General features: G+C 42.5%; 1 protein-coding gene across 1 annotated transcript; it reads left to right on the top strand.

Annotated features, from left to right (window-relative positions):
• The first annotated feature begins 967 nt into the window (after nucleotides 1-967).
• On the top strand, nucleotides 968-10,358 carry LOC146209524 (multidrug resistance protein mrp-7-like). Its single transcript, XM_084601100.1, has 4 exons — nucleotides 968-1,004; nucleotides 4,133-4,390; nucleotides 6,731-6,934; nucleotides 10,005-10,358. The coding sequence occupies exons 1-4, from the start codon at nucleotides 969-971 to the stop codon at nucleotides 10,296-10,298; spliced, it is 792 nt and encodes a 263-aa protein (XP_084457226.1). The 5' UTR covers nucleotide 968; the 3' UTR covers nucleotides 10,299-10,358.
• Nucleotides 10,359-11,036: the final 678 nt, after the last annotated feature.

Consider the following 11,036-nt stretch of genomic DNA (forward strand, 5'->3'; position numbering starts at 1 on the left):
GTTTTTCCTTATTCTGGGGATGGTGATAGTCATACTGTCATCACCACTGACATCAGTTCATAGTAGAGCTTGGCTTTGTTGTTACCGTACCATCATTAGGTTCGGCGGGTGGAAACCAAAACTTGCGAATCCATGATACTAGACCAATTGCCATAATACTCACTTATTGAAACGGAAACCAGAAATCGCTCATGCAGATTGCGCTGGGCTAATTTCCTTAGCAACAGTCAGTTCTACAGATAGTAACCGAAAGCTTGCCCAAATCCATCGTTCTATGCTAGAATTGCTTTCGCACTGAAAACTAAATCATTACTTATTATTATTATTATTATTATTATTATTATTATTGTTATTATTATTATTATTATTTTTATTATTATTATTATTTTTATTATTATTATTATTATTATTATTATTATTATTATTATTATTATTATTATTATTATTATTTTTTTATTATTATTATTATTATTATTATTATTATTATTATTATTATTATTAACGAGAAGCACGCGAGCACTGCCTATTCATTTCGTGTACCATACTCGGTCTTCAAGCAACGCTGCACTGGGCGGTCATGCGGTCATGGTTGTGTTGTAAGATTTTTATTGTTGCTTATTCGCTGTGATTTATTTTTCGTCTGCTGTTTTGTTCTTGTGGCTTTTTTGTGTGCTGTTTTCATGCATGCTCCTCATTAGCATGCTGTTCATTCATGGCTTTTTTCAGAGCATTCTTGTAGCATATACATTGGATCTCACAGTTTTATTGCGTTGATAGCTGTGTGTTCGAGACTCGACCGGCAAATGGGAAAAGGGGAAGTTGGCAGCATCATTTGTGTGCAGGCTGCTCATGGTGAGTTCCACGAGGGGCGACATGACCGCGGCTGCCATTCTGCTGGTGGCCGTCAGTGCAGCCGAGTACCTCATATCGATCTACCACATGGACCTGCTCATCGTCTTTGCTGCCGTATGCGGGCCATGCTCCAGGGAGCCATTTTCCGAAAGGTGGGAGGGGAGGTGGCATCCCGCTTATGCTCCCTTTGCTTTTTTCCCCCAAAACATTCGCACGATCGCTCGATGTGGCAAGGTTGTAGAAAAGACATTTCGACCACACGAAATATGTTACTCCAACCTTTCAACTTAGCTCACAACAGCTCATGACATGGGCAGAAGGTCAAATTTTGTTTCGTCAGCGAAAGTAAAGAAAGCGCGCGCGAAAGATTCTCTGTGAATGTATTTTCAATATTTGTTTTCAACTACTTTCGCACTCTCGTGGCGCTTTTCGCACACATATGGGAAGCAAGTCTTGTCACTTCGAGTCCCCTCCCACTTTACAATCAGGTCGATGCAATTAGGGCGAAATGGTGCAAGACCACCATAAAGTTTGCACAAAGACCATTACTGTTACAACGTTCTTAAAGTAATTATGGGCGTATTTTAGGCGATATCATAATTCAGGGATCCAATTACGACGTTTCGTTCGAAAGAGCGCAATACACTATCGCTTAAAAACAGGTATCCGTTAAGCCGATTTCATGCCCCTCCTTTAAGGCTCAGTAGTCAGAATGCTCGAGTAATGAAATCATGGACGTGTGATCAAATTTCGATCACGACAGCCTTTATTCAATCAAGGAGAATAAAAGGAGAAAACAAAGTAGAGGAGAGAAGGAGAGGAGAAAAGTGCGCGTTAAAGGGCCACTCTACACCCTACGGTCGAAAATATTTTCTTCTCCGGATACTGCGAGGATTTCTCCCGTAACATAAAGCCGACAAAAAGTTTAGAATTAGACAGCAGCTACAGCCACCATAATTTTCCAGTTTTCCCGTGTTCCTCTCCTCTTTTTCGTGTCAGATATATTTCATCCTCGTGGCTGGGCGTCTTGAGAGGAAGGCATATAGTCTGGCGCAGTCACTCACATGTGTACATCATGGCTTCTCCTTCTGAATTTGTTTTCTTCTTTTAGCTGTCTTCTGAGCATTGGCACTGGTCTCCAACGAGCAGGGCGACCCCGAAACGACCTTGTATCAGAAAGTTGAGAAGGACGCCCCCCTCCTCTCTCATCGAAGCACATTCAAATGACTAGCTGGCCGGTACACATACATGTGTCTGTGTGCGTTTGTAATATCTGATCGTCTGAATCTTTTCTCTGTTCGTGGTTGAGTGCGTCACCGGCACACCGCGTTAACACACTGAAGTGTACACGTACGTATTAGAAAAAATGTGTTGCAGTTTAACTCTGGTTAACCCTAGTTGAATTGCGATAGCAATGGCGCAAGCTTCATGTCCCTGCGACATTATTCCCCTATCACGCCTTATCAGTGCAAGGTGCTACATTATTGGGGGCACTTGAGCTCATCCTCTTAATGCGGCGAAAGTGAATTTGGCCTACGGTAACGGAGCGTTCTTCTTCATCTTCTTCTTTGAGGCCGTTTAAGGTCAAACATGGCCCTTCCCGGGATGACGCGACAGGCCGAAACCTGGCGCAGTATTGCTATCGTAATAAAAGAAACTAAAAGGTTTCCTTTGGTGTGGTTGCATGCGTAGACTAAAGGCGCAACGGAAAAGAGCGTAGCGGCGGCTCACACAATTAGTGGTGTGCTGCTTCCATTCATAGCTCACTCAGAGAGACTGACCAATGGATTCTGTTTATGGTCTGACGTCATGCCTTCGGTTCTACTGGCTAGCGACGAGAATGAGAAAGCTTGCTTTGTGAAGGGACCGTGAAAGAGCTTTGATTTGTGTATTTGCCTAATTTCGGTGCGCGCATCGCTTTAGTATATTGCATCTATTACCACCGATACATGATCACAGGTTTGGGCCTGTGTGTCTCACATATCATACCCTTTAAGTGACAATTTAAGAAAAGTCAGGTAGTCAATTTCCGGGCCTCGTTTATGGCGTCCTTCATAGCCTGAACTGCTTTGGGACGTTAAACACGATAAAGCAAACGAAAGAAAATATAAGTATTTATATAAGTATTTGAGTTTATTTTACCGTGGTAGCGTTACAACCCGGTGCACGAAAATCAAGCATCGGCGGCCGTCCGTCAGCGCTCTCGTGAGCGAAAAAGTACGTTTATGGCGATGGCAGGCGGTAGCAGCTGACATGACCGAGCGATAACTTCACGTAAGGTTGCCTGATATTACGTTTTATAGGATCTGCAAACTCGGGCCTCTCGTTTCCAATGGGAAACCGATATCAGAATCAGCCTGCCAGGACCCTTCCGTTCGCGTTACCCATAGGCCACGCAGGCACGTTCATATACAGCTTGGTTAAAGCGAGGCTTTATATATGAGGTGATAGCCTACCCTATCGCGTCATACCCTTAAGGCTGAGCTTAAGTGTCCCCAATAATATCTTAGTTTTTTACTTGATAGGTCCTTTAGTGATATGTTTTTGTAGCTAATCTTTTATTGTTTCTATTCTTATTTTACGACAATTATTGGTTTCTTATCGCCGTTCTCGGATACAGCATTGATATATTGAAAGTTAAATGTTCCTCTACATTACAAAAGTGGCTACAAGTGATAAGTATTTCATTAAGACCTTAGATGCTACAAACAACAGAAAACAATGAAGGCTCCACTTCACTTTTCTTCTATAGAAATACGTTAACTTGTGTTTTGAAGTAATAAAGAAGCAAGCATGATCTTTCTAGCAGAGCTACAATGTTTCGCTGCAACTTTAATGATAACCAATCAAAGAACCTTGATTATTTTAATGAAACAGAAGTGGGAGCAATCATAATAATATTACACTCCAAAATAGGGCTTGCGTGGATGAAAAAATTTTGCAAACCATCTTTCAGATGGTTCAAAATTGTTCTGGAGATATTGTTTTTGTCCGTACGGTTTTAATTTCGCAAAGAAACATTCTGCCCTCCATTTCGACGGCAACGCTAAGTGTGAATGTTGCTCATCCATGATGGTCTCTGAAATCAAGTATAAAAGTATGCAAATGTAGAAATTAAACAATATATGTCAGCGCAGTAATGAAGAGGTTGCAGTGTCATGAACGAACTTTACATGTAACAGCATCCAATCTCCAAAAATCACACTTCTCTCATGCGTCTTATGTATTGTAATTTAGGCAAAATTCCAAAAGTGGATTGAGTCCGATGTTCGTTTCTCAGGCTGTCCAGATGCCAGCCACATTGAGGGGTACGCACCCCACCGGTTCCGTCGTGTCCCTCTTGGCTGTCGACTGTGGCACGCTGGCGTTGAGCACAATGGTCTTCCCAATGCCTCTCGGTGGCCTCATCACCCTGCCCGTCCTTTTGTGGCTCTTGGCGCAGAGGGCGGAGGCCGTACCCACGCTCTGCTGCACAGCCTGTATACTGGTCGTGCTCGTGATGCCCTTCTGCGCATTCAGATTACAAAAGAAATTCTGGGTACGTCTGCAGAATGCTGATTTATACGAAGTCGGCTGCACTGCTCATCTACATAGTATATTTTATTGCTGCCTGAGAAGTAACACACTTTCTAAAGCATGAACAAAGTTACATTTACTGCCCAATTTTCAACTGACTCGAATGTAGCACTATATATGAGAATTTTTCATTATTGATTTGGCAGCCTGGAGCAGATAACATAATTCTGACTAGCGTTCTAGAGGGCGGTCTTCTTAGTGTGACAACAGCAAAGCATTTCATTTAAGTCATCTCCCACTGATTAGATCTGTAGAGAAGTTTTCCTTTTCATTAGTTAAGGTGCTGACGAGGTGTTTGAAATTATTTCCTCAACAAAGGAACAGAACAGAATCAACACGCAGGGCATCATATCCAGTAACATTTTCTGGCGCTTAAGAAAAAAAAAAGCCATGCCCGTGCATTTTCTATGCATTCTTGGCACATCGCAGTCTAACTGTATCCGTATAGAGTATTTTATCCAGTATGATACGTTTGCTTAGCAAAACAATGTACAGCTGAAGTTCGAAGGTATAGGTTCCACTGCGCATCAACAAATACGGATTCAACCAATAAAGTGTCTGGCTTGACATTGAATTAGCTTTTTTTGTTGGTGACATGCACCCGCAAAAAAACAGTAATTCGGCGGCATAGATGACAGCAAGCGTGCTCGGTGGTCGTTGAAATACAAATTTCGGTTGCACTAGAGAGAGCTTAATTTAAATTCTGTGAAGATCTGGATAAATTGGACGAAGGACAGTCCTGAACAACGTAAGAGCAGTCGCGCTTTGCTGAAATCATTCGAGATATATCCCTGCGCATCTCGCTCTACAAAGAAATTGATAAAGCCACGTCTGGACGATTTTAAGCATGAAAAAAGCGCGCGAGATCCTTCTGGCGGCGGCAAGCAAAATAGCAGTGCTTGAAGTCAGCACTTCTTGACAGCAGCAAATAAAGAACACAATGGCTGGAATCATTCTGTCGACAACATTGAACATCTTTGGGTGCCTGCACACAAACCTAATGATTTCCGGGCGTTAGCGACGAAAAACGCATTGCACAGGCACTCGCTGTGCATAGGACATAGTTATACAAAACTACGCTTATGCGTTCATAAAACATCAGAATTCTTAGAGTTGCCCCGCCGAGGTGGTGCAGTGGTAAGACGCCCGATTACTATACCGGAGTACCCGGGTTCGAACCCGACATCGGTGGCTGCGTTTCGATGGAGGTGAAACGAAGAGGCGTCCGTGTGCTGTGCGATGTCAGCGCACGTTAAATATCCCCAGGTGGTCGAAATTACTCCGTAGCCCTCCACTACGGCTCCTCTTTCTCTCTTTGCACTGTCACTCCCACCTCTCTCCCTTGCCTTACGGCGCTGTTGAGGTGGCCACAGAAAACAAGTGAGACAGTTACCGTGCTTTTCCCTTCCTAAAATAATCAGAATTCTTAGAAGTAAACTGTAATGCTTGGAATTCCCAAAGTTGCTCTTTCTGCTGATCTGAGAACCCCTACTCTATGTTCAGCTATTTTGCGGCATGTTATTGCAGCCGCTGACTTTTGAATGATTACGAAAGTGCTTACTCCGAGTTTCCATCGTTTTAGTAGCCACTTCCAGTTTAGGCGTCTCTGCCAATCAGATGACTCGAGGTCATGAAAATAACACTTTTGAAAACGACGCATGCTCATAATACAGACCCTAAACTATGTGTTAATAATAGCGAAGCTACTTTTCAGTTGAAGCCTTTAAACAATATGCCTTAGGGGTCTGTTTTGAAGCTATAGTATGCAATAAAGTTACGTCACTAGTACCATTTAGTGGCGCAGAGGACAACTTCAGTAGTGCAAGCCATATCAGGCACTGGTATGGCGATTATGTATGCTTACAACCTTTCGCCTTGCTACATGCACCGAAAAATGAACTCCACTTTGATGCAGGTGCATACTCTCTATAGGTGCAACTCCGTCAGTGGTATGAAAAATCACAGTCTATTAGTAAGTGTACTAATAAAAGCACATTGACAGTCTTATTGGTCATGGTTTTAATTAACAGTATAAAAACTGCTCTGTGTGTCGAAAGAAGCCAAACAAGGGCGTAAAGCTACTTTTCGGTGTTTGAATATAAATACACGTGGTGGTTTGTAACTCCTCTGTCTGCCAAATTATGAGGGCAAAATAGTTACAGACACAAAAAAAAACTGTATAGCCACGCTCCGAGCAATATATTACCCTAAATAAAAGAACGCTTTGGCTTTTAAGAACATTAATTTCTTCATACAGCAATGGGATTGAGCTCTCTCGCATGCCTGCTGTCTTTTCTCGCAGCAATCGCAGATGAAGACTCGAGAGGAACGCATCAAAAGCCTGTCGGACCTGTTCGCCTCCATCCGTACAGTAAAAATGTACGCTTGGGAAACAGCCTTGCAAGAGACCGTGCAGCGGCTGCGCACCGTCGAGCTGTCATGGCTGTTCAAGGCGAACCTGCTAGATGGCATCCTTGATTCTGTTTACACCGCTTCTAGCTCCGTGGTACGTGAAGACATATTCATTTTTTTATTGTTTCAAGAAGTAGAAACGTTGGGAGGTAAGGAAGCACCGGATATTCACCGCAGCACCTAGCTCTTCAGCGAGGCACTAGAAGGTAAATTCTGAGTTCACACTAATATGGCGATAGCAAACATGAATTTCTACAGAAAACAAGGGTTATAAATGCGCGAATGTTGCATAACAGAGATTACTGTATAAAATGGAAGCAGAGAGCTGAAGCAAATAAAGATCAGAAAAAAAAACGGTATGTACAGTACATGACTTGCAATAAACTGAAGTTGGCTGCTTCGGTGAAAGCAGAATAAAGGGCGGTAAACAAAAGGTCACGAGAGGCAAAAGGTGGCTTGCGTGGCATTGTTATTGTTGTTGCGACGGAAGGATGAAGGAAAACAAAATGCACACACCACCACGAAGGTTTGGGCAATGCAACTTCGGACCAGAACTTGTGCTGCGGGAAAGTGGTAGCAGCATCCCATTCATAAGCAGCATGCTAGAGCTGACGAGCAGTGAACATGTTACAGAATGCTAACCCCTGCATATTGTTGTTAGGCCTTCGCAGCACCCTTAGACGCTCCGTTTATGAGAAGCCTTAATCCTTGGTCGAAATTTCGGCTTAAGCTGACATTGCTCCCTCGCTCGCTGCCATGGGCGAGAGCGAAAGTAGCAGGGACAACAAACGAAAACAAGAGAAATTCATGAGAGCGAATAGGTGTTAGAGGAGGCTCCGTTCACTAGCCAATGTTTCGACAAGGGGGCACAGAAGGATTGGTGTATAGATTCTCCAACAAAACACTACTCATCATACACGCAGGGAGGTACTGGCGAAGCTCTGATCAAATCACCAGTTTCCATCAACATGGCCTACACGTTATTTTTACCTTTTAAATTCTGGGGCACAATAATTTTCAGTTTCTAGATGTGGTTTAATTTTTACAATACAGAGAAATTCAGACAAAAATGGCTCCCAGCCATTTGAAGAAAAATGTTTTGCTAGGGACATGTATGCGCTGCCCTTTCAAAATGTCGCCGACCTGCTAAGTGAAACAGGCGAAGTCAGAAAACAAAATAATTTCGTGCATGCCTATACAGTGGTGGGTCAAATAGGAAACAAAAATAACGGTTCATATGAGACCATTGCTGTGCCCACCACATGTAAATGTATATTTGAGGTGAATCCAAGGTGGAGTTTAGTTACTTCCAAAGTCTTTTGCAGTGATTTAGGTCGGACTCAACGCTGCGTAGTAATTGGTTCGAAAGAACGCCAGTAAACATTACCAAGACCTAACCTGTCATATCGCGCAACCATGTTGTGCATCTGCTGGTCGTGTTATTTGGGATAACCACCTACTATCTTAAAATTATAGCAGCTGCTACATTAGGCAACTACTATTATTTAGGCGAAAGGCTTTACTTGGCTAAGTTCGCGAAAACATATCCGCAAAACTTGGAAGCAAGGCATGGAGATAAAATATGGCAGCAAAATGAAGCGTGTGATATCACATCACATAAGATGAAACTGGTAGTCATGAATGTGTATGTAATGATAAGTGGTATATAAGTGTCATCTCATGCGTAGTCATGTCATTTGACTCATTATGGTTGGCTGATGAGACATTTTGACTTATCATCAATTAGTCAGATCGGAGATCCAATTTTCATGTCTGTGGAGTCCATGACTTGCTAAGTCAATCGAGGTACTGACCCTGACTAGTGTGTAGTCATGACTCTGAAAGGTGCTCTGAAAAGTGGCGAGTCAAGAAACCTAAAGTGCTTAGTCAGGACACTCAAAATATATGATTCATGACACTCTAGGAGCTAATAAAGAGCAGCCAAAGCCCAAGCATTTACATTTCTGCAATGAAGTTCTGTGCAATGCTCTTCACATGATTCACAACTGCAATTTCAGCAAAAATAAACAGTCACCCTGCGAGCAAAGACTTCGTATATTAATGGCGGCCGTGAAAAAATTCTCCCTTTTCTATCTCTTCTTTGTCTATTTAGTGCGAAATCGCTCATAATACGGAGAACCGTGAGGCGGAAAGACTTGTCAGCCACCATTGGACCCGACTCCTGACTGGCCCGGCATTTCGTGATGTCAAGGGTCATGCACACTGTCGCGGTGTTTCAAACAGCGTTTTCGCTTCGTTTCATCCGTCTAACCAAAAAGGTGTTTTTGGCAAGTTGGAAGTAGTTCATATCGTTGTACAGGCGCCTCCGTGCTATGTCTTTTTTTGCGCTGGCCCACGATATAGTCTGGCTCCGGCCTTGCCTTCTAATGGTTACCGATATATCCACGTGACTGGTCCTAAACAGCAGCGCCAGCGCTGGTTTTCCTTCCTTGCAATGTCGAGAACACTAGACCGTCACAGACTTTTTTTCATTCGACAATAGACATTCCTTTAGTTTGCATTGCTAGTTATTGGCTTTACAAAGTAATTTAACAGTGCGTGAGCTTCAGTTCCTTCTTTGAACAAATTTTAGTGAGCAGAAAGCGTTGCGTTACGCTGGTCGTTTGTATATATTCTCCTGTCAGAGTCACGAAGTTGAAGCGTTATTTGATAACCCCCATGGCGGAGAGGGAAAGGTACATTTTTTTGCTCACCAGAATTTTTTAACATGGACAAAGACCGCTCAGCCTGCGGCCCTTTGCTTCACAAACGCTATTCTATACGCTATGAAGGAAGCCTTTTGACAGGTACTAATCGGTGATAGAGTCATTACGTCCGTGATTACCCCCACTTGAAAATGAGGTCGGAAGCTGAAATGCCATACTGTCACTTTTCAGCCATCAGCGCAAAGCACTTCTATCGAGTCAGTGTGGTAAATCATTCATTGACCACCAGGAACTCCAAATGTGTTGACACTTTTTGTTGAATACTGACTTAAGTCAGAAGTCGAAACCTATATGTATTATTGCCGACAGCCTTCGTGCTATTTGTAGATTTATAAAAATACATTTAAAAGAGACAACAAAATATTTAAGAAATATGATTTGAGAGAGTGCTGTACCTAAAATTTGTTAGTTTAAATGTACATTGCTTCCTTTTTGCAGCTGACAATTATCTTATTCTTGACGCTCTACTTCTTTGAACCGAACATCGCTTTGACCCCAGAGCTGTCGTTTTCTTGCATATACCTCCTCTACGTCACCGAGTTGACGCTCAACTCTACAGCTCTGCTCTTCAGAAATGGACGTCAGGTATGTCTCGTAACTGTGCATGAAGAAGTGGATGGTGCAATGCTATATTTCGTGTTCCATATGGCCGTAAATTTTACAATATCAAAAGTTCTAGCTTTCTGTTCGAAATTGTTGGCTAATAGAAACATTTTCTTGCCAATTTTTTGACCGCATGAGTCGGAGTTGTTTACTCAATGCCAGTGCCTACCTAATCATGCGTATGGGTTGTTGGCGCGGCGCAAGTCATGCTTTGTTATTCTATTGTTTTAGCGTTCACACATCATAGCAATAATTTTATGGATGGATGATAAATAAGTAAATGCAGGAACAAAATAGCAGCCAGCGCCGGTGAAATTTGGTTCGACACCTTAGAATTTGTCCAGTCCACCTGCAAACTGAGGTATAAAGGTGGCTGTTTTATATTGAATTTTCTTTGGTATTATTGTATCGATGTAAGGAACTTATTCACCATTACCCAAAGCGGCAGCAAGTAATATTCTCATTACCACGAGTTTCACGTAGAATGTGATGAAGGGGGAAGGTATAGAGCTGTGCAAGAACTTTGTTATGTGCTGCCTATGGCTTAAAGACGGTATGCTCTGAGGTGTGGGTGAACACTCAATTTTCTCATATTAGCTATATAAGCTCTCATGAGTATTTGACAATGAATACCTCTCGCTTTAGATGAGTCTGTAAGAGCACCGAACAGGAAATTCGTAGGTCGTAATATAGGATACCACAAGCGGCAGTGGCAGATCTTACTTTGTGACAATTTATATTTAACCTGTGTTTTGATTGCTTAATAATGCACGTCTGCAGCAGAAATGTCACAATTACCTATGTTTACCTAGACATTGCTGACAGTTGACTTCAATGTGTGTATCATGAAGAGCCTCTCATTTCCCT

This window comes from Amblyomma maculatum, chromosome 1, assembly GCF_055883805.1.
Source record: "Amblyomma maculatum isolate TAMU_Amacu chromosome 1, ASM5588380v1, whole genome shotgun sequence".
Classification (NCBI taxonomy): Eukaryota; Metazoa; Arthropoda; class Arachnida; order Ixodida; family Ixodidae; genus Amblyomma; species Amblyomma maculatum.

Excerpts from the sequence above, each read along its gene's own strand:
- LOC146209524 (XM_084601100.1), top strand. The coding sequence starts at position 969 with ATGCGGGCCATGCTCCAGGGAGCCATTTTCCGAAAG. Across the intron at positions 1,005-4,132 it reads AGGGAGCCATTTTCCGAAAG|GCTGTCCAGATGCCAGCCAC; the intron begins GTGGGAGGGGAG and ends TTCGTTTCTCAG. Across the intron at positions 4,391-6,730 it reads GATTACAAAAGAAATTCTGG|CAATCGCAGATGAAGACTCG; the intron begins GTACGTCTGCAG and ends CTTTTCTCGCAG.